This window comes from Pelophylax lessonae (assembly GCF_965119305.1).
Source record: "Pelophylax lessonae genome assembly, chromosome: 8".
Taxonomy (NCBI): Eukaryota; Metazoa; Chordata; class Amphibia; order Anura; family Ranidae; genus Pelophylax; species Pelophylax lessonae.
This window is the reverse complement of record NC_138775.1, coordinates 250,599,613-250,624,465: the sequence shown is the minus strand read 5'-3', so window position 1 is coordinate 250,624,465 and position 24,853 is coordinate 250,599,613. Positions and strand designations below refer to the sequence as shown.

The window sequence follows — 24,853 nt, the reverse complement described above, 5'->3', positions numbered from 1 at the left end:
GAGAGAGATATGCCATAGTTTGTGGAATCTTATAGCTATACTCTATAACTTTCCTACAGACCAAATATTATTCACAGATTTGGGTTATTTTTACCAAAGAAGTGTAGCAGATTACATTTTGGTGTAAATTTATGAATAAAGATTATTGGTTCGCAAACTTTTATAACAGAAACAAAGAAAAACATGTTTTGTTTTTTTTTTTAAATATTGTGAGTACACCCCTCATCATTTTTGTAAATATTTTATTATATATTTTCATGTGACAACATTGAAGAAATTACACTTTGCTACAATGTAAAGTAGTGAGTGTACAGCTTGTATAACAGTGTAAATTTACTGTCCCCTCAAAATAACTCAACACACAGCCAATAATGTCTAAACCGCTGGCAACAAAAGTGATTACACCCCTAAGTGAAAATGTCCAAATTGGGCCCAAATAGCCATTTTCCCTCCCTGTGTCATGTGACTCGTTAGTGTTACAAGATCTCAGGTGTGAATGGGGAGCAGGTGTGTTAAATGTGGTGTTATCACTCTCACTCTCTCATACTGGTCACTTGAAGTTCAACATGGCACCTCATAGCAAAGAGCTCTCTGAGGATCTGAAAAAAGAATTGCTGCTCTACATAAAGATGGCCTAGACTATAAGAAGATTGCCAAGACCCTATAACTGAGCATCAGCACGGTGGCCAAGACCATACAGCAGTTTAACAGGACAGGTTGCACTCAGAACAGGCCTTGTCAACCAAAGAATTTGAGTGCACATGCTCATCGTCATATCCAGAGGTTGTCTTTGGGAAATAGATGTATGAATGCTGCCAGCACTCATATGTCTAAACAATCATAGCAAAAAAGTATATAGGACACAATAAAAACAAGAAGGTTGTGGAGTAAAAAGCATACACAATCGGGAAAGATATCAACCAAAGTGAACCCAACCCCAAAAGGTAGTGGGGTAAGGGAGGCCTGACGCATTTAGAATACTACAAAACGGATTTCATCTTCTTTAGGGGCACATTGGTTGAATTTTATTCTTATATGCTGTATGCAATAGCACAAACCACAACCAAGAATAAAAGAAATAGAAAAGCTTCTGCATATCCCCTCAAAAATTGTAGAGTGTATGCCGACGAGTGGGCACAAAAACGTCCACGCCCTGGCACATGGGGTCGGCCAGAATAGGACCTGAGAGACAGAACAAATGATCTGGATCTTATGACATGAAGACCTGCTGTAGAGTGTCTGTCTTAACCTGTGGCTCGGATACTTTTGCTAATAGGTGTCCCTCATTCCCATCTCAGAAAGTTGGGAGGTATGTGTAAGTGTCACCTGCCAATAAGCAGTAAACAGGAATGTACAGAAGAGAAAATGATAGAAAGTGATAGGAGGAGCAAATGATAAACAAAGGTATGCATTTCCTAATCTAACATTAATTATAATTAATAGGAAAGTTGTTACATACCAATCCATGGGGTGAGGAAGTAATAGGCAAAGTTGTCCTTTGGATCTGTAATAAAGAACAGAAGATGATAGTTCATACAAAGTACTGAAATGTTTCAAACACCTGATTTAGGGTACAATATGGCAAAACCCAAAATAGGGCAAAAGGAAAATGGAGTATCTTTTTATGGCTTTCTAGGTTCATCCTACAAGAAGTGGCTTAGATCCACCTTTCTATATAACTGTAAGGATCTGCTGCCATCTACTGTTTGTATTTATAAGTGGGTATGCTACTTAAAGTCGTATTAAACCCAAAACCAATATTGTAATATATTGCAGCCTACCAATCATTAGATGTGGTGGCTGCATTAGTTTTATTTTTTACCCTTGTTTCCTTCTGTTTTCATATGGTGACCTGGCCAGTAACACATCTGGGGGAAGAGGAGTGTTAGATGGACTAGCAGATTTAGATACACTGAACACATTGAAGCCAAACTCCAGCCTACACTTTATAAGCAGCTACAGCAACATTTTTTTATTTTTCCTTTTAGGATAAAGGTTTTACATAAATAAATAAATGCTGACCATGGTAAGCACCCTTGTCAGTGTTACATGTTTTGTCTCATCCCTGTAACTGGGAACTTGTCATTTTTAAAAACAACAGACCTACTGGCTGGATCACCAGATGAAAATAGAAGAAAGAAAACGTAAAAAAGACAAATAATGTAGCCATTACATCTCCTGCAGAAGTATTGCACAGTTTTTTTTATTATCTTTTGTTATTTGCAAAAATGTCCAGCCCTGCCTCCCTATGCACGTCATTTACCTTAGGTGAATTATGCGCACACTGCCCGCTATGCCTCCTGGGGGCACGTCACATACCCCAGGGGGCATAGCCTTTCATTCAAGGAAAGGAGAAGGGGGTGGGTCCACTGGCACGTAATCGAGAGGTCTGCCCGCTGAACCCAGAAGAGCCAGCTGGTCTCTCAGTGACATCAGAAAGAATATGGCGGAGCAGTACAAAACGGTGGCAGGGCATGAGAGGATCTCAGCAGGTCAATGCTGGATTCCTTAGATTGGTGAGTATTTCAATTATGCAGATACCACCTTCAGGTATGCGGGGCCAAAAAAAAAAAATTATTGGGGGGCTCAGAAAAGGGTCTGCTGTAACGGTACCAACTGATTTGCGAAAGCTAATGCAGTACCAATATTTAAACAAGGGCTGAGATATATACCTGGGAGTTTCAGACCAGTCAGCCTAACATCAGTAGTATGTAGACTACTGGAGGGGTTGATAAGGTACCACATTCAAGAATTTGCTTTTGAAAGTAGTGTCATTAGCAGTAACTAGCAATGGTTTAATGAAAGATCATGCTTGCCAGACCAACCTATTCTATGAGCAGGAGAGCTGTAGTCTGGATAAAGGAAGGCATATGGACGTGTCTGACGTGATGTATCTGGATTTCACTAAAGCATTTTACAGTACCGCATAAATGCTTAATTAACAAACAAAATAGATGGTTCGAATCTCAGCCAGTTCAGCAAGGAAAGGCAGAGATTTGAACCTTGTACAGTATGGGCAGGCTGAATGCACCCAAGTCCATTGATCGATCAATTTGGGTACAACAAGCCTGTCAGATTTTACGTGCAAATACTGCTAGCAGGAATCACTGTTCTCCCAGTGGGGACAGCTCCCCCCCCCGCTGGGAAAACACAATGGCTCTGCAGGAGGGATTCCCCTATTACCACTGACTGTGTTGATGAAGGGATTATGCAATTTTCTTTTTGCAGGAACGAAAAATCGCTCCCTCTATGGCTGGCTTAAGGTGTGCTGGCATTGAAAAGACTGTATGTACCTGAAAAGAAAACTGGTTACAGGAGCACATTCAGAGGGTGGTAATAAATAGAATATGTTCTGAATGGTCTGGAGTTATAAGTGTGGTACTATAGTTCAATCTTGGTGTTTGCTGATGATACAAAGATAAGCAGGGTAATAACTTCACAACAAGAAGTAGCAGCCTTGCAAGAAGACCTTGATAAAATAAAGAGGTTGGCAACTACAGTACATGGCAAATGAGGTTTAATATTGAAAAATGTAACGTAATTAACTTGAGGGCTAATAATATGAATGTAAGTTACTCAATAGGAGAAGACCCTATAGGGAAAATTTAAGATGCAACAGGATCTGGGGGTCCTAGTAGATGACAAACCCAACAATATAATGCAATGCCAAGTTGCAGCAAACAATGCCAGCAGACTATTAGCATGCATTAAAAAAGGTATTTACTCAAGTTATAAGACTATAATTCTTCCAGTTTACAAAACTCTGGTTTTGCCACACCTTGAGTATGCCGTCCAGTTCTGATCACTAGTCCTCAGGAAGGATGTGCTTCAACTGGAGTTGGAAATGGTCATGAGTAACTACAAACATTAAACGTATTCCCCCTGGGGAGACGCTTAAGAGAAGATATGATAGTGATATAGAAATATCTAAATGGTGATTCTAGCCTAAGGGAAAAAAAATATTTAGTTGCAAGTTTCTTAAGAAGATACATGGTCACTCAATAAGGTTGGATGAGAAGTGTTTTAACCCTAAACTGCGTAGGAGGTTCTTTACTCTGCGGAAAGGACGTGGAACTCCCTTGAAAAGTTGGTGGGGTCAGTGGGGAGTCTCAATAAATTAGAAAAACTTTTAGATGGTCATCGCAATATACAGGGATATGGGAGATGGTAATGTTATAAACACACACGCACAGAATGAACTGTATGGACTGGTGTCTTTATTCAACCTTACCAACTAAGTAACAATGAATGCAAGGCAGCATGATGCACCACCACACACACAGGTTCCCCCAAACTATCATCCAGCTGGGACAACTTGTAGCGGGGGGCATCATCAGAATCTAGTGGGTATTGCAGCCATATCTGGTCTTGGTGTGGGCAACCATCTTATGCTATAACAGTAAATACCGCGTATGTGTCTAATAGCATAGGGGGGTATACAGTACATGCAAACAACACAAGACACAACAAATCCTATAAACCTTAACCTTCCTAGCGGTATTCCCGAGTGTGGCTCGGGGTTACATTTCAGTGCCAAAAGCGGTAACCCCGAGCCACACTCGGGGTACCGCCAGAACCATCGCTGGATCCTGGTAGAGGGGTTACTTGTCAGGGGGATCCATGTATGCGGGCGGCGTGCGGCGGCGGATCTTCTTCCCGATGCTCTCTGTGCCCCGGCTTCCGTCTCCTGCGACGTGATGCTCGCAGGGGGGTAGAACCGGCGGAAAATTCAAAAGTAAAACACACCAAACACACTGATACATTGCAAAATAAAATAAATTCACATTAGATTGCCCCCCAGTGCCCTTTCCTGCAGTGTTACTGTACTTTTTATGTATATATATATATATATATATATATACACGTGTATATATATATGTATATGTATAATATATGTATACGTATATATATATTTATATATATATATATACACGTGTATATATATATATGTATATGTATAATATATGTATACGTATATATATATTTATATATATATGTATATATACAGTATATATATATATATACGTACTTTAACTTATTTATAGTCATTTATTATATTATAATTTAAGATTTTGTGTTTCAAACTTTATCATACCCGGGATGTTATAAAGAAGAACGCACAGTAAAAAAAAAAAAAAATCATATGTAAATAGTTGGTTTGGGCTGCTTATTCTTAAGAATTACATGCAAAATAATTTTACCGCTTTCAGCACCTAAAATCGGAGAGAATCATACCGCCAGGGAGGTTAAATGTAGAAAAATGTTTTCTTCTTGTTTTTAAGAGTGGGGAAGAGATAGGACCTTTGTTAGGTTTTTATTGCTGCCTGTCCTTCAGCTTGAAGGTAGGGGATAGTAAGGGTTGATCTTACCTTGACAGATTTCATTGAAATAAGTGTACCCATGATGAAATTCCCATCCTATTCCTTCTAACTGGTAAAAACAATTTTATATTTTAATTTATTTGACCTGGTTCCTTTGATGAATTTGATCACAGACAACAATAAAAAACCCAACAGAGGTTCTGTTTCACCATTATAAATGGTCAGCAATGGAAACGTTGTAGTGAAAGGCGTATCCAGACTTCATTGATGACCTCTTCTGAAAATACCTGCCATGGCTTTAAAGCATAACTCCACTTTTGTTGGGAAAAAAACATTCCCCTCTAGGTGATCTATATACTTTGCAAGGATTTTTAACAAACTTTGTTGCAGATTCCTACTGTAGCACCCTACAAGGTAGGTGATAGGTAAAGTATAGTGGGGCCTGTCTGCTTATCAGCTGGGCCATGATTTTCAGCTGGGCTGTCATGTCTCCCAGGTGTGGCTGTTGAGGCTGGGGAGTTTCCCCACTGTGCTCCATGAGAGGGTTCTCATTGGGCAGAGGAGGAAACCCAGCCAATGGCACATTCAGGCCTGTATTTACCCCAGAAAAGCAGATTCTGCCGCACAGCATTCTGGCAGTGGGTACAAGTTCGAGGGGAGCACATGACACAGGGTCTTTGGCAGGAAACAGAGTCCCAGGAGGGAGAGCACGGCGGTCTCTCCTCCTGTCAGAGGAATTGGGTGTCCCAAGCGGCTTGCCTAGTGAGAGGAGACAGAAGGCTGAGCTGAGCTGCAGAGAGGATCCGGTGCAGAGGACCAGCGGAGCTGAGAGGGGTCCAGTTTCAGGAAAGCATTCCCAGTTTGTGAGTACTGCAAACTGCCCCTGGGGGTCTGCATAGTGAGAAGGGACCACTACAGAGAAGGTCAGAGGGATCCGGGAACTAGCTAGCCGGTGCAGGAGCCAAGTAAAAGGGGTGGCAGTGTTGACCCTGAAAAGTAAAGGGGGTGCCAGTGTGTGGACCCTGAAGCGTAGAGGGGGTGCCTAGTGAGTGGACCCTGAAGTATAGAGCGGGTGCCAGTGTGTGGGCCCTGAAGTATTCAAGGGTGCAGTGTGCAGTGTACAGCGATGAGAGTTGCAGCAGCAGAAGCAGTTACAGAAGCTACCTCAGTCAGGAGGACTGGAGAGACCAGTGTTCAGGACTTTTGAGCTAACCAGAGCGTCAGAAGTCAGTTCTCAGTACAGTCCAGGACTTTTGAGCTAACCAGAGTGTCAGAAGTCAAGTTTCAAGCACAGTACAGCAAGTCAGTGTTTTTTCAAGCGCCAGCAAGCGTTGGTCGGCATCCAGCCGGCGTCAATACAGTGCTGAAAGGCATTTTTCTTCGAAGTGTTCCGTTTGTACCTAGTTGAGCCAGAGGAGTATCCCACTCATTCCTTTCTCCCATCCCCAATATAAAATAAACAAAACAAAACAAAGATGCCGGAATGGTCCTTGACTCAAATCTCACACTTGGGTATTCAGCTTAAATGGGCTTAAGGTGTTACCGGCGGTGAACATGGCAGACCCACAACAGGCCCAATGCCTGGAAAACCTGCTACACTATCTTTTGTTATTCTGAAGAAATCATTGTTTGTTCCTCTGTGCTGAGTGGGTCAAATGGGAGTGGAATCATAATTATCTATCAGCTGTGGCAGCTGCTGGGCTCTAATGAAAAAAGCTGCTGGGTTTACATCCCTTTAGACGTGTTCCTATTGGGAGTATCTCACCAAAAAATACATTTTTGTTGCAGGGGATGCCAGAAATCTGACTTGTATCTTAGGCAGACTTCTGGGAAATTTGGAGAGCCAATCACACAAGCAGGAAATTATGTTTCTGGGGTGTGGTCAGTATACATTCTGTGTTCAGAACAGCTCCAGGTAGCCATATTGCATTGCATTTTTAGAAAATTAACTGCAGATTGAAAATTTTTAAGAACATTCATTTACAATATGATTTGTGTCGCAATTGTATACGCTATATTGTTTTTTCTTTATTTGCTATTTTTTTCCCCACAAAAGTAGAGTCATCCTTTAACACTTTGAGTCATTGACAATTATGAAGATTGGGAGTTCAAATTTCACTTTCTGCATACTTGCTCTGGAGAGCTCATTTCAAAAACACTATTACCCTATTCAGTAAGGCACAACTCAGACTGCAAAGTAACCCACATTAACTTATCCAAATCCTAATCACAAAATGGGGTATAATTTTATAAATCTAAATTCTTTAACAAAAAAACAAACCCTCTTACCTTGTCTGGACAGTATGGTCCTTGCGTAGTCTGGATGGCAGATCACGAGTGAGGCAAAGAATCTTCCAATCCACATGGGATATGCGTATCCAAATTTTCTCCCATGACCAGCCACAATGTCCAGATCAGTGCCATCCTGCTTAAACTATATATAACAAAAAAAAAAAGATGGAGAAAATAATGCATTATTCAGCAGATTATAGTCATTCAGCAGATTCAAATGAACTGTGCACTCTACAAAGTGCAGTTGCTCCAGAGCTTAGTAAATAAGGGGAAGAGCTGCTGACTTCCATCATCCAATCATCCAAGCAAATATGCTGTTAAATGCTTAAAAAAAAAGATTTTTTGCATGTGATTGGGTTTTCTGTGCAAAGTGAAGCTTTATCTCATTTACTAAGCTCTGGTGCCATGGCACTTGCAAAGTGCACAATCTATTTCCCTTTAGTACATCAAGCCCAAAGTGTGAAAATTAACACTAAACAGTTGCAATGAGTTATTTAATGTATGGCTGTCCCTGATTTTGAGGGACTATCCCTGATTTGGAACAAAGTCCCTTTGTACCTCTTTCCTCCCCATTGTCCCTCATTTTGGTCTGATCTATATAATTGTATATAAAATGCACTTTTTAATCTTGCAAAAAGTATTTCCCAGTGTTAAAACATTTATCCAATTTCTACATTGTTGCATTTGGAAATTTCAAAAGCCAATATAAAAGAATAGTAGTGGTAAAAAAATAGCACTTGCATAGTTCCCAACTGTCCCTGATTTGGAACAAAGTTCCTCTTTCCTCCTCAGTTGTCCCTCATTTTGGTCTGATCTATATAGTTATATATATTTATCTTTCAAAATGTTTCCCAGTGTTAAACCTTTCATCCAATTTCTAAATTTCTGCATTTGTAAATGTCAAAAGCCAGTATAAAAGGAATGGTAGTGGAAAAAAAAAGCACTTGTGGGTTTAACTAATTATACTTTTTTTATAATTCTCATTTAAGATGGCATGGCAGGATGTGTGTCCTATGCCTACATACTTTTTCTAATAGGTGTCCCTCATTCCCATTTAAAAAAAATTGGGAGGTATGCACTTGTGGGCTTAAACTGATCATTTTTTAAAATATAATTCTCCTTTAACCTCCCTGGCGGTATGATTATGTCAGGAATTCTGTACCAAAAGCGGTACAATTTTTTTGCATGGAAATTTGGCATTATGTATTATAGGCCTACAATTCTTAGTAATTACTGACTTAAACCTGACCAAAACAAGACTCTAGTAGACATCCCAGAAGTGATAAATTTGAAACACAAACGCATGAATTATAATCTAATCAATAATATAATTTTATTATATTATATATATATATGTATGTGTGTGTGTGTGTGTGTGTGTAGATATATATGTGTGTGTATAGATATATATGTGTATATATATATATATATATATATATATATATATATATATATATATATATATATATATATGTGTGTGTGTGTGTGTATAGATATATATGTGTATATATATATATATATATATATATATATGTGTGTGTGTGTGTGTGTGTGTGTGTATAGATATATATGTGTATATATATATATATATATATATATATATATATATATATATATATATATATATATATATATATATATATATATATATATATATAATATAAATGTTATGTGTGTGTTTGTGTTTTGTGCAACGTTCAACGTTTGAATTTCCCTCCCTGGTTCCGCTCCCATGCAGTATTGCTGCTGCAGGGAACGGAACTAGGAAGTCATCAGACCGACGGAGGACGGACAAGCGGCGGGGATCTCAGATGGCTGGTGATCACAGCAATGGGAGATCATCGCTGGATCACCAGGAGAAGGTAAGACACCGCTGAACGCTCTGCACATCCACCCCGAGCGTGACTCGGGGATACCTATACTAGTCTAAAAAATCCACCCGAGTCACGCTCGGGGATACCGCTAGGCAGGTTAAGGGGGTGATCGGGTAAATGGAATAGCCATTTATTTGTCAAACATTTATTACTGATTAAGCAGATACAGTATATTGGATGTATATTTCATTAGAAGTCATATTGTGTAACAGCTGTATTTTGTGTTAAAATGCTTTTTGCACCTCCAGCTGTGAAGATTGCTATCTCAGCCTGTTCCTCCGAGGAGTCACTGGAAGTCAGAAGCCTATGTGAACAACTATTCATGTATAAATGAATGTCACCAGAAATTCAGATGGACTTCAAAGAAACTTTAGATAGATAGGTGCCACTCATTTCTGACCAAATGAATTGTATTAGGATTAGGGATGATCGAACGGTTCGGGTCGACCATCGGTTCGACCCGAATATTGACTGTTCGAGGTTCGGCCGAATTTAGAACTTTTTGCTGAAAAAGTTCGGAATTCGGCAACCAGAACCGACCAAAATGCAATGAGCCAGGAAATGGGCTTTAAAAGCCTGTGATTGGACCAGAACCATTAGTAAAAGCCAATTGAGGGGACAGGAGAATGCTAGGAATGTGACTGGAGTGACTAGGGGGTACCTAGGCCAATCATTAGTGAATACGCCCCCCAGTATATAAGATAGCCCCTGCCAAATTCCTAGCATTGTAATACAGGGACATGGAAGAGAGTGGAAGCAGTTCTGTTAATTTTACTTTAAAAGTGTCATTTAGCATTTATTAGTGTGAGGAAAGGGATATCTAGTGTAGTTAGGGTGCTCTTTTACACTTTAGTTAGATGCAAAAATTTAGTTTCTGTAGGGAAAGTGTTAAGTGCCAGGGTGACCGTAATGTAGTGTAGGGTGAACTGACACTGACTGCTATGGCAGGGTGACCAAACCCTTCCATTTCAGGGTGACCGCTATAGAGAAAAGATAGTTTCTCTTAAGTCACATTCGGTGCACTAATATGGCTTCTCGCCGGTCAGCCTGCTTTTTGGCTGCAGGCGTTTATAGGGATTTTTTGAGGATATGTTTGGAGTCAGGCATGACATCTGAACATGTGTATAGGGGGTATATATACACACCCATGTATGTATATATACACCTGCACATATATAGGTGTGAAAGGAGCAGAAAACACTACTTGCGCTAATGAAATAATTAACACCAATAAGTTACGCTCTTATCACACCTATATATGTGTATGTGTAAAATACATATAAGTGTGTGTGTATATATACCCCTATACAGAAGTTCAGATGTTTTGCCTGTCTCCAAAGAACACAAAAAAATGCCCAAAAAAACGCTAGCACCAAAAAAAAATGCCCAGGTGTGTTGTTGCAGGCATTTTTTGGGGGTTTTTGGAGGCAGGCAAAACATCTGAACTTGTGTATAATGGTATATATACACACATACTTATATGTATTTTACACTTAAGCCCCGTACACACGTACCGATCGTCGGCCGAACGATCGGCCGTCTTTTGTCCAGGGCTGTCGTGTCTGTTGAAAACTGCTAAAGACTGCACACGAATTTTGTCGGCCAACAACAGCCGACTGCAGAAGTGATGTCATGTGATGGTTAACTTTCCTTGTCTTTTTTCTTTTCTGAGCATGCCCAGTCTTGCTAATCTGCTGTCTGTCGGCCGAAATCTGTACTGACTGGCGAACAATCGGCTGTTCTGGTGTTGGCCAACAAAAATTTTAATGCCTGCACGACAGATTCTGTTCGGCCGAAAATGCGCTGTCGGCTCTCGGAAGCATCATACTAACAAGCCTACAATCGGCCGATCGGTCGTCGGCCGAATATTTATGGCCGACAGTCGGTACGTGTGTACGTGGCTTTACACAGATATAGGTGTTATAGGAGCGGAGCCATATTAGTGTTAATTATTTCATTAGCGCAAGCATATATTTCTGCTACTATCACACCTATATATGTCTAGGTGTATATATACATATAAGTATGTGTGTATATATACCCGTATACACAAGTTCAGATGTTTTGCCTGCCTCCAAAGAACCCAAAAAAATGCCCAAAAAAACGCTAGCGCCAAAAAAAAAACGCCCAGGTGTGTTATTGCAGGCATTTTTGGGGGGTTTTTGGAGGCAGGCAAAACATCTGAACTTGTGTATAGTGGTATATATACACACATACTTATATGTATTTTACACTTACACATATATAGGTGTTATAGGAGCGGAGCCATATTAGTCTTAATTATTTAATTAGCGCAAGCATATATTTCTGCTACTATCACACCTATATATGTCTAGGTGTATATATACATATAAGTATGTGTGTATATATACCCATATACACAAGTTCAGATGTTTTGCCTGCCTCCAAAGAACCCAAAAAAATGCTAGCGCCAAAAAAAAAAACGCCCAGGTGTGTTGTTGCAGGCATTTTTGGGGGGTTTTTGGAGGCAGGCAAAACATCTGAACTTGTGTATAGTGGTATATATACACACATACTTATAGCACATACTTATAGACAGTTAGGGCTCTTTCACACGGGCATTCCGTATGTCCGTTTTTCATCCCATCCGTTTGCGGATGAAAAACAGACATAATGTATCTCTATGTAAATACGGATGTCATCGGATGATCATCCTCTGACATCCGTTTTTTGTCAGTTCAGTTCAGTTCAGTTTTTTTGAACGGAGGAGAACCCTATTTTTTCTTCCTTTCAAAAAACGGAACGGAAGCAAAAACGGATGTCAGTGGTGTCATCCGCAGACATCCGTATTTACATAGACATGCATTATGTCAGTTTTTCATCCGCAAACGGATGGGATGAAAAACGGACATACGGACAGGAGGACACAAGTGTCATCCGTGTCCGTTACAAAAAAAAAAAAAAGGACCTGATCAGGCAAAAAAAAAGGAACGCCCGTGTGAAAGAGCCCTTAGAGCTATTCTTTTTGAAACCAACATTATGTATTTGTGCTGCTCTCCATACATGTAGGTAACTACATGCTTGTATATTAAATACATCTATTTTTCAATCTGGCTTCAACAGTCAAAATGTTACTGAAACCCATGAGGTCTGGGGTTTCCCCTACATGGGCATGGCAGGGAGTGTGTCCTATGTCTACATACTTTTGCTAATTGGTGGTGGCCGTCGTTCCCATCTCAAAAAGTTGGGAGGTATGCCCTCATATTCTTATACTAATTGGGCTAGGCTTACATGTGAGCTTTGCTATTCAATTTATTCATGTATTAACTTATTCCTGTGATTGACAGCTATGAACACAAGTTCAGATGTTTTGCCTGCCTCCAAAGAACCCAAAAAAATGCCCAAAAAAATGCTAGCGCCAAAAAAAAAAAACGCCCAGGTGTGTTGTTGCAGGCATTTTTTGGGGGTTTTTGGAGGCAGGCAAAACATCTGAACTTGTGTATAGTGGTATATATACACACATACTTATAGCACATACTTATAGACAGTTAGAGCTATTCTTTTTGAAACCAACATTATGTATTTGTGCTGCTCTCCATACATGTAGGTAACTACATGCTTGTATATTAAATACATCTATTTTTCAATCTGGCTTCAACAGTCAAAATGTTACTGAAACCCATGAGGTCTGGGGTTTCCCCTACAGGGGCATGGCAGGGGGTGTGTCCTATGTCTACATACTTTTGCTAATTGGTGGTGGCCGTCGTTCCCATCTCAAAAAGTTGGGAGGTATGCCCTCATATTCTTATACTAATTGGGCTAGGCTTACATGTGAGCTTTGCTATTCAATTTATTCATGTATTAACTTATTCCTGTGATTGACAGCTATGCTGTCAATCACAGAGCCTATGGGCGAGGGGTGTGTGGGTTGCTGGGTACTGATAGGCATTTAGGAGAAGCTTTATTTGCTGTGACAACACTAATATTATTATTAATATTATTATTATGGATTTATATAGCGCCAACAGTTTATGCAGCGCTTTACAATATAAAAGGGAGACAATACAGTTACAATACAATAAAATACAAGAGAATTAAGAGGGCCCTGCTCAGAAGAGCTTACAATCTATTAACCCTCCTCCTCAATGTAAATAATCATGTAGCCCTTTATGGATGCACAGACTGACAACACTGAAGTAACTTTAACGTACTTTGTAAGGCAGCTAGCATTGTTACCTGGTTATAGAAATGCCATTTCATTTGTGAGATCACTATGTATTCTTTATTGGTCTCCCTCTTCCAGCTCAGCTGATAAACAATATAATGCTAGCTTTTCTATTGGATGGACTAACACACACTAATGAGTCATTAACACGGCCAAGCTGGAGTGTGGACAGTTACTCCTACATCATCTCTTATGTTGCCATTGTGCCTGCACAGCCTCAGCCTCCCAAATCTTTGTGCATATGTGTGTAAAATTTTTCCATATCAATGTGTGTTTAATGGCCAAGCTTCCTCAGTTCCATCTTCACATTACAGGACAGAGATCCTTGGATGTTTTTTTGGGCTCCAGCTGCCTACAATGCTTGGCTTTCCTGCTCCACAGTATACCGGTTGCAAGTAGGGATAGGCTTGAGTTCAGTCCAAACTCCTGTTCATCTGAATCCGGAAGGAAACTGTCAGTGTCAGCTCCATCAACTGCAGCTGGGGCATTCCCCATCCCGCAGCTGCACATACACAAAGGAGCATCACTTGTGACATCAGTGACCGAATATGACCACATGGTCAGGACAAACAGCTTCCTTCTGGGTTCAGACTGAACCCAAACTCATCCTTAGTTGTGAGTTTTTTACCTTGTGCATATGGCATTCATAGGTGCAAGGGGAGTGGGTCAGTGGGCCTAGCCTGCTCTTGGTCTGCCAACGACTCGGGGTGGGGGGGGTCTCAAATCTCTTCCAAAAAGACTTTCGTTCTGACATACTGACCACTGTCCCCAATTTGAATCTCTTCCCTCCTCTCAGACCTTCAGTCCACCTTGTGGAGCACCCTCCTCCTGCTTTTCAAGGTAGGTGTTTTTAGCTACCATATCTGATTTATGGAAACACTTTCAGTTTAGACCACAGAGGGCAACATCAGTGTCTCTTCCATAGTCTATCTCTATCTTTCTGCCAGCTACTGTTATGCTACCTGGGAGGAGGATCTGGATGATACTTCTTTGGATTCTAAAGATTCCTTACAGGAAGAGGCTAAATCTCACGATATTTCTCCCAAACCTAGGGATACAGTTTTGGACCTTATTGATGTGGTACATTTGTATCTCGTCTTGGAATAGCCTGTGTCAACTCGCCCAGTCTGTGTCAATAGCCTGTGTCAACTCAACCAGGACCAGTCTGGGTCCTGGAAATGCCTGTACATTTAATCATGGAGTCGGAATTGTACGGTGACTGGCCGTGCCCTGCAAATGTTTGTCCCTTTATATATTTTTGCTCAGCAATATCATATTCCTCCTCAGGATTTCCTTAAAAATTGTTGGATCTAATCCAAAGATACAGCGCTACTCACATCTAAATATTCATGTGTATGTGAAAATCCAACAAGAATATAGTGCATACATAAAGTAAAGGTGCTAAACTAGTGCAGAAGTAACATGCAATGGTACAGAAACTGATACCATTCAATATTACTGTGTTAATTTATCTTATGTTCATCTTTGTGCATCCATAATATAAAATACAATCATGAAGCACTTATTACACCATAATAATCATACCAATGTGCAAATAATGCAAATAATAAGGTGCATTAAAGTGCTAATATTTGTGCAAATTTTCATCTGGTGCAAACAATAATCAATATTAAAGCATCATTCAAATAAAGTGCAAGCATATATCAGTCCATAAAGTGCATCCAACAGTTAATAGATACAGTATATCTTCAAAGTCCCATAGGTGCACAGGTGATTCAAAGATTATTTAAAGGTGCTCGTGATCTCTCCACCATATATGGATGGCCTCTAACCTCACACTTAGACCTGTATTTTACCACAAGGCCACAACAGCTGTTCCCCTTTGGGGATGTATAGAATCACGCCACCGTATCCAGGGACTTTCTTAAGACACTTTGGGGGTTGCAAGTCTACTTTCCTCCTGCTTTATAAGCTCTGTATACAAATTTGTAGAGAGAAGAAGGAAGATATCTAGTGCAGGTCTTCTGGCTTAATTTAAGATTTCTAATGGCCTCGGCAGCACTATCGGTGATCCGCTGTTTCTTCTGGGCTTCAGAAACATCCCATTCCTCGAGGGCCTGCTTCATCCAGGTCTCATACTCTTCCTCCCCTTTTGGCACTGGCCATTCCCCCGAAAAGAACCTCAGCTGTCAGTAACCAGCCCCGGAATGGATAATATTGGTCTGGCTACATCTAGTCATGAGATTCCCCAGAGCGGTGAAGAACTCTGCGCCCAGAGTAACTGAGGTCGTAGGTGTGGGTATTTCATCAGCTGGGATAGTGTGACTTGGGCCTTCTTGACCTACTTCTGTCCCTCCCAACTGGATTAGATGAGCTTCTATGCCTTCAGTTAATCAGATGTTAGGCCCTTGGAAGCAGGCAGAAATTCCCCTCCGCCATTCCAATAACACTAGAGTGTGGGAGGTGTCTTAACTCATCTTCAGATCCAATACCGACACCTTCCTCACAGGGGGTAAAACCTCCACCATTTGTTGGATCTGCACGTCCGTCCATGCATTCCCGGGGATCTCCGCCACCTCACTTAGTTCCAGGTGGCCCTTTTCCTCTTTGCACCACTGAGCTGTGGCTACATTTTTCTCGCCTTTTTCCCGTACCTAGGCTGATTAGGGCCTGTAGTAGCAGATGATATCCCCGACGAGCCCACAAATGTAGCACTACCCCCGTGAGGGTTGCTGGTTGATGGGTGTACCTCAGCACTCATATGACCCTGTGAACCGTCCAGCCCACCTGACACTCTAGGTTCTGACATTGTGTATATACCTTTAAAAACACATTGACACCATGTAAATGAGTTTTGTTCTCTTATTTAGTGAATAAACCAATATAAATAGGTCAGTCAGCCGAATCCCGCCTAAACCAACGGGGTTCAGCAAAACTGACGCAAAATAACCAGAATAATGAATTACAATATCAAAGAACAATGTTAGAACAACTTCTCTATGATAATAATGCAATATTTAGATTAAAGGAGAACTCCGAACTATTGTTGTACTGTTAATTTCCTAACTAGCAATACTGCACTTAAATAGAACGTGTCCGCTTGAAGAAGCAGTATATATCAACACCCCTCCCTTGGCAAGACCTTGCTATATCTTCACCAGCAGTTGGAGCTCTTGAACACTGTCCAAAGTGATTATAAAATAGTAGGAGAATCAGATGTTAATTTGTAATCCCATAAGAAGTGATGTATATTGCAGTGTCTGCAGTCAGTGTATAGATGAAAAGGTTATACCTGCGATCAGAACCCGACACAGGCACCCTCTCTCTCCTGGATGTCTGTCAGTGATGGCCCCATAAGATAGGCGATGTGCTCTCCCATGCTCCGGCGTCTGGGAACGAGCCGTACTCTGCCTCCTCAGGCTGTTCGGTTAGCCTTCACTCGCTTCCTCTTCAGCTATACTGTGACAGCGTCCACAACAGTACAGCGATCAGGATGAGTTCCGCAAACAGGTCGGGCCTCGTGCACTAGGCCGCAACTGCAGCCAGTCCTTCACACAGGACAGGCTGATGTGCACTCACTGAGTCCCGGAAGCAAGAGAGCTTCACGCTTTGGAGCAGATAGATTTATAGACTCTCCCATGGTCCTTTGCTTCCCCGTTGCTCCCTGGGAGAACAGTTCCCTCAGCAATCCAGATAACGGTCTGCTATCAATTCAGAACCCTTTCTCCCGCAATCCAGTTCTTCTACTTCCTGTGAGAGGCTGATCTCCTCTGAAAGCAGACTTAAAGGGGCACACAAACGACTCCAACAATAAGATAAGTAAATATATATATATATATATATATATATATATATATATATATATATATATATATATATATATATATATATATATATATATATATATATATATATATATATATATGCTAGTAGTCCGGCTACACATGACATCACTTCCGAGTTTTAATTCTGTCGTACAAGAATTTTCGTAACTTTAGAAACCTCTTCCTTTTCGATATGGAGACTAGCATGCAAAAAAAAAACAAACAAAAAAAAAAAAACAGTTGTTCATTCGTCCAATAATCTCATTGTGTGTGTGTTAGGTTCCATTTTAGGTTCATACTGGTGCGATTGCAGTGATTCGCATCGCATTCTTGTGCATATCACATGCAATGTAGGATTGTATGGCTGAAATCGTATCACATTTGCAGCAAAATGGTGCAGAACCCTTTTTTCCTCCACACCTGAATCGCATTGCATGAGTGTTCATCTGTTTCGGGGGGTTGTTAAAATAACGTTGACCCCCGAGGCAGATTGCATGGACACTGTGCAATTGCTTAGAGTGCGATGTGATGTGGGCCAATGCAGAAAATCGTGTGCATTTCCCGCATCACACCAGTGTGAACCGGGACTAAAGGCCCGTACACACTATAGGAAAATAATTTTCGCTCGAGGAACGATTGTACGATTTTCTGGGAGTATTTACACAACGTTCGACAGCCGATTCCGACCTTCTGAACGAAAATTTCCAAAGGGACAAACTCCAAATTTTTTCTCGTATGGGAACAGAACGAAAGATTTTCGCTTAATATGTACCGTTTTCGTACGATTTTCATATGAGAAACATCAGATACGAATGACTGTACATGATCAGAAACAACAAATATAGAAAAAAAAAAAAAGCCTTTGTCGTATGATAATTTTCATACATGTAGCACTGCCCCCTTAGGGACTGCTGGATATTAACTCCGTGGGCTCTCCCTATATTCCTCTTGGCTCTTCACTGCAATAACAAGTCCAAGGGTATAAGGTTCTTTTGTTGTTTATGTAGCACCCTACAGGTAGGTGCTCGGTAAATGTATAGTGGGCCTTGTCTGCCTAACAGCAGGGCTGTGATTTATTTAGCTAGGGTGTCAGGGCTTCTAGATGTGCCTGCTGAGGGGAGAAGTATCCCCACTGGCTCCTGTAAGAGGCTTCTCATAGGGCGGTGTGGGAAGCCCAATCAGGGGACACATCCCAGCTTGTAACTACCCCAGAAGGCAGATTTTGCTGCAAAGGATTCTGGGAGTAGGTATAAGTTAGGGGGGAAGTGCGTGGCACGGGGTCTTTGGCTGGAGCAGAGTCCCAGGAAGGAGAGTGCGGCTGTCTCTCCTCCTGTCTGAGGAAGGCGGATGTCTCAGGGTGTCGCCTGCGTGTCCAGAAAGTGCTGAGTTGAGCTGAGGGGATCCGGTGTGCTGCGAGCCTGCGGAGAGAGAGAAGGGTCCAGTCCCAGGAAAGCCTACACAGGTGAGTACTGAGGATTGCCCCTGGGGGTCTGCCTGAAGTTAAAGGGGACAACTCCGGAAGAGGTTCTGGGATCCAGTGTCAGCTAGCTGCAAAGGGGGCACCTAGGTTGAGGACCCTGAAGCTACAGAGGGAGTACATAGTCAGTGGACCCTGAAGAGTTCAAGGTCAAAGGGGGCACCTGCAGTTTGGGCCCTGAATTGCACAGAGCGTGCCAGTTAAAGTGACAGTTATACAGAGTTCTACTATATACTACCTCAAGCTGTGCCAGGCGGGGAGAAAGTATTCAGTGACTTTCATAGTACAACAGTGTCAGCAGTTCTACAGTTCTCAGTCTTGGATCTTCTGGACTATAAGTCGAGGATTCAGCACTTTTTCTGTTCTACAGAGTGTTCTCAGTGTCAGTGAGCGTTGGCTGGCGCAGGCTGGCATCAAGGAAGCGCCAACGGGCATTTCAGAAGTAAAGTCCCAATTGTAATTAGTTTAAGCCTCAAGGAGTATCCCACTCATTCCCTTCTCCCATCCCCTTTATTCCAATAAAAACCACAAACAAAGATGCCGGAGTTGTCGCTGCTTCAGTTGTCACACCCAGGGTCGCAGCTCACATGGGCCTGGAAACCTTGCTACATTTATTTTGTAATTTGGATAGGAGAAGGCAATAGCGGGATACTCCAAATTAACTATTCACAAATTCTGGGGACTACTATCTTCACGACTCCACTTGTAGGTCAGGACCCTTGACACACGTTCCTGTACTGCAGCAACAGGGTCTCCGGTGTCTGTCGGTCCGCTTCCCAGGACCTCTGAGTTCAGCTCCTCTCAACTGCTCCTCTGGTCCTCAGGACGACCTCCTGCGACTGCATGGCACCTCTACAGAGGAGGAGGCAGCCGCCCCTTCCCTCCGGGACTCCGCTCTCCAACGAAAGACACATGTGCTCCTGGATTTTATACAGTATCCCAGCATGCACACTGAGGCAACCTGCCCTCTGCCAATCATCAGGACTGTATCAAAAGCCTATGCACCCATTCGTCAGGATTCCTCCCAGCGTGAAACACTCTCTAGACTGAATGATGGCATGGTGAGCACAATGAGCAGACCTCACTAACAGATCCTGCTCTCTGGTAGGCAGAGAACAATATAGATTTACCTGCAGCTCTTCTGGTAAGCAGACAGAGCTCAAAACCAGGGCTTTTTTTCTCAGAGAAAAGGTGCAGGATCTCCCCTTTCTAAGTTAATTTGTGTCTCCGCCCCCTACCCATCTTCGAGCACTAACCCTTGTTTCCACCTCTGAGCACCGACACTTGGATCCACCCCCTACTCAGCTTCCAGTACAGCCCCTTTTAGAGAATATAGAGCCAAGTATAATTTTGTAGTGGAATGTATGGAATTTGGTTATGATAACAAGAAAAGCAATAAAATTGATCCCCCACAGACAGCAGCAATATACCCCCAGCAGCAGCAAAAGATCTCCCAGCAGCCAGCATCAATAGACTCTCTAGCAGCCAGCAACAGTAGACCCCCTCCCCAAACAGTAGATCCCTTCCAGCAACAATTAACCCACAGTATCAAAAGATCCCCCACCAGCAACAATAGATTGCCATCCAAAAATAGATCCCCTTCAGCATCAATAGATCCAGCATCAGTAGACCCTCCAGCACCCCTTGCCATGGCATACATTCAGTGCTAGAGGTGCCGGAACTGCGTTCCCCCGCGTTCCCCCTGATAAAAAGCCCTGCTCAAAACTATACTCTCTCACTTGCACCTACCTAGGAGGTAGCTACATACATTATTTCTATCCTCAGGTCTGACCTGCTGTGAAGCATCAAGGGAAACCAGCAGATCGTTCACCCGATTTTATCATAGTGTTGTACGGGCCACAAGAGTCATCCCTCTATTTGGATAACGCTTTTCACTCTGACAAATGTAAAAAAACTTGAGCCTGGAGTTGAGCTACTTAGTTTACTCCCCTTCACAGCTAACCTTTTATATTGGTAGAGCATCTTCATTTCTTAACAACTAATACTGCGTGGTGTGTATGATCGGAATTATTTACCTTTATTATGTATTATGTACCTTTCACCCAGTAGATCAGATCTTAACATTGAACCCAGACATTTGTTTTGACACTTACTGATTGTCTCTTCCCTTCAACTGATAACAGCTGTGTGACAAGGCCATTGAAATGAATGGTTAATCAATAGCACATAGGTCAGTGCAGTAATGACACAGTAACACAGGCTTATTATCAGAAAGACAAGCCCTCTGGAACCGGAACCTGAGATTAAACTGCAATCTGCAAGCTCAACAAACCGATAAATCTGGAATAAAGGGCAAAAATCTGGTATAATTTGTATTGCAAGTTATTACGAGATCTATTATATTCTACTATGTTTAGGTAAGGGTTATTGATGTAGCACCCTCCTAGATAGGTGCTAGGAAAAATCATGTGTTTGATCTTGTGTTTATCAGGGAGCAGGATTGTTAGTTAGGCCTGTTACATGTGTCCAGGTGTGATTCACTTGGTCTGAGGGAGTGTCCCCACTGTATCCAATAGGGGAGCCAGTTGGACAGTGGAGGAAACCCAACCAGTGACACACAGGTTTCTGTGGCAGTTCCAGTGGGAGGGCACCACCGCAGTGCATCCTGGGATTGACCATAAAAGTCAAGGGCACATGTGACAGGGTGTCTTTGGTGGGAAGCAGAGTCCCAGGAGGAGGGTGACAGCTGTCTCTCCTCCTGTCAGAGAGGAAGGTGGTCACAGGCAGTCGGCCTAGTAAGCCAGGTGTGGAGCCGAGCCATAGAGGTCCTGAAGAAACTGACAGGGGAGGTGAAGGCAGAGCTATCTGGGAAAAACAGTGTCCGGGAGTACCAGGGGGCTTGCCAGGGGTCTGCCTAGGAAGGGGACCACTCCAGCGAGGTCAGTAGCCAGAAGGTCAGCGCACACAGTCAGTAAGAAAGGGGGTGCCAAGTTAGACCCTGAAGAGTAATCTACCAAATAGTATGCTTTTCAATACTTCAGTGGCAGGGTGAAGCAGCGGCCTTGCCACATTCAACATAGATAGAAGTCCTCAAGATTGTGCATAGTTTGTTAAGTTGGAGTATCCACTCATTCCTTCTCCCATCCAAGTTCAAATAAAATACCAAAAAAAAAAAACAAATCTCCTGGACTGTTTACTGACTGAGTCAAGGACTTAAAATGCTAAGAAAATACCAGTTGTTGCTATGGGTAACCCAGGGGAATCCACTTTAAGCAGCTCCCATGGGGGCAGTGCTACATTTATATCATACTAAAAACATTTAAAGTGAAAGTATGATTATGTCAATTTCATTCACATTTTTAATATTTTACAAGTTTAAAAAAATATGTTTTATATATTTGTTTTATTTGGTTTTCCCTCTTTTGAGTTAGGCTCTTTCACACGGGCTGTCCGATCAGGTCCGCCTGTCAGTTTTCAGGGGGACCTGATTGGACCCTCCAGTCTTCTCTATGGAGCGGTGGATGTCAGTGGATACTTCTCCGCTGCTATCCAATCTGATCCTGTCTGCTAAATCCAGACGGATGGTGGTCCTATTTTACATCCGTTTGGCGGATCGGATCAGATGAGAATGGACAGGCGGTCTGTTTTCATCCGATCTCCCCATAGAGGAGAGCGGGGATCTGACAAGTAGGGATGATCGAACTTTTCAAAACTTCGGTTCGACCAGAACACCCGAACTTCCCGAAAGTTCGGCCCGGATTTCAGAACCCCATTGAAATCAATGGGACCCAAACTTCGGTAATCAAAAAACACAATTTTGAAACCCTAAAACCCAATAAATGCCCCTAAAAAGTGCCTAGGGTTCTATTAATCACACAAAAAAGTTCTTAAAAATTGTCATTTTTGATAGAGAGACAATTATTGAAAAAATGATTGAAATAAAAAAATGAGATTTCTTTGGATTTAGTGTCTGGGGGGTCTAAAAAGTGTACCTGTGAAGTTTCAGCTCTGTAGCATGTCCAGAACCAGAAAAAAAAAAAAAAGTTCATTTGTATTAGAATTGCAATAGAACAGGATAGTGGCTCCCCTATTTTCACACTTTGCCGGTTTAGTAGCAGGCGTTTTTTTGGGCATTTTTTGGGGGTCTTTGGAGGCAGGCATAACATCAGAACTTCTGTATATATGTATATATAAACATATATAGGTGTGAAAGTAGCAGAACACTATGCTTGCGCTAATGAAATAATTAACACCCATATGGCTTCTCTGCTATAACACCTATATATGTGTATGTCTATAAATACATATAAGTGTGTGTGTATATATACCCCTATACAGAAGTTCAGATGTTATGCCTGCCTCCAAAGACCCCCAAAAAATGCCCAAAAAAAAACACCTGCAACAACACACCTGGGCGTTTTTTTTTTGGCGCAGGCGTTTTTTTGGGCATTTTTGGGGGGTCTTTGGAGGCAGGCATAACATCTGTACTTCTGTGTAGGGGTATATATACACACACACATGTATGTATATATACACATACACATATATAGGTGTGAAAGTAGCAGAAACCTATGCGTGCGCTAATGAAATAATTAACAGGCATATGTCTCCGCTCCTATAACACCTATATGTGTGTATGTGTAGAAATACATGTAAGTGTGTGTGTATATATACCCCTATACAGAATTTCAGATGTTTTGCCTGCCTCCAAAGACCCCCAAAAAATGCCCAAAAAAACGCCTGCACCAAAAAAACGCCCAGGTGTGTTGTTGCAGGCGTTTTTTTTGGGCATTTTTGGGGGGTCTTTAGAGGCAGGCATAACATCTGAACTTCTGTATAGGGTTATATATACACACACACACTTATATGTATTTATACACATACACATATACAGGTGTTATAGCAGAGAAGCCATATGGGTGTTAATTATTTAATTAGCGCAAGCATAGGTTTCTGCTACTTTCACACCTATATATGTGTATATATACATACATGTGTGTGTGTATATATACCCCTACACAGAAGTACAGATGTTATGCCTGCCTCCAAAGACGCCCAAAAAATGCCCAAAAAAACACCAGCTACAAAACGCCCAGGTGTGTTTTTGCAGCAGCCGTTTTTTTTGGGCATTTTTTGGGGGTCTTTGGAGGCAGGCAAAACATCTGAAATTCTGTATAGGGGTATATATACACACACACTTATATGTATTTATACACATACACACATACAGGTGTTATAGCAGAGAAGCCATATGGGTGTTAATTATTTCATTAGTGCAAGCATAGGTTTCTGCTACTTTCACACCTGTATATGTGTATGTGTATATATACATACATGTGTGTGTGTGTGTGTATATATACCCCTACACAGAAGTTCAGATGTCATGCCTGACTCCAAACATGTCCTCAAAAAAGCCCTATAAACGCCTGCAACAAAAAGCAGGGTGACAGAGGCGAAGCTATTATCCGGTTCTATAAGTGTTCTAAGAGAAACGATCTTTTCTCTATAGCGGTCACCCTGAAATGGAAGGGTTTTGTCACCCTGCCATAGCAGTCAGAGTCAGTTAACCCTACACTACACTACGGTCCCCTTGCACTTAACACTTTCCCTACAGAAACTAGATTATTAAATCTAACTATAGTGGAAAATAGTACCCTAACTACACTAGATATCCCTTTCCTCACACTAATAATTGCTAAATGACACTTTGAGAGCAGAAGTAACAGAACTGCTTCCACTCTCTTCCACAGCCCTGTATTAAAATGGTAGAGATTTGGCAGGGCTATCTTATATACTGGGGGGGCGTATTCACTAATGATTGGCCTCTGGACCCCCTAGTCGCTCCAATCACATTCCTAGCATTCTACTGCCCCCTCAATTGGCTTTACTGATGGTTCTGGTCCAATCACGGGCTTTTAAAGCCCAGTTCCTGTCCCATTGCATTTTGGTCGGTTCTG

At 41.8% G+C, this 24,853-nt stretch overlaps 1 protein-coding gene across 1 annotated transcript in view; it reads right to left on the bottom strand.

Moving 5' to 3' along the window:
• The window catches only part of LOC309561370 (cytochrome P450 4B1-like), a 70,188-nt gene that overhangs the window by 26,454 nt on the left and 18,881 nt on the right, over positions 1 to 24,853 (bottom strand). Inside the window, exons 2-3 of the mRNA XM_082265250.1 lie at positions 7,611 to 7,755; positions 1,460 to 1,504 (exon numbers count right to left, since the gene is read on the bottom strand). Of these exons, the coding sequence (XP_082121376.1) occupies positions 1,460 to 1,504; positions 7,611 to 7,755 (190 nt within the window). The remainder of the gene's footprint in view (positions 1 to 1,459; positions 1,505 to 7,610; positions 7,756 to 24,853) is intronic.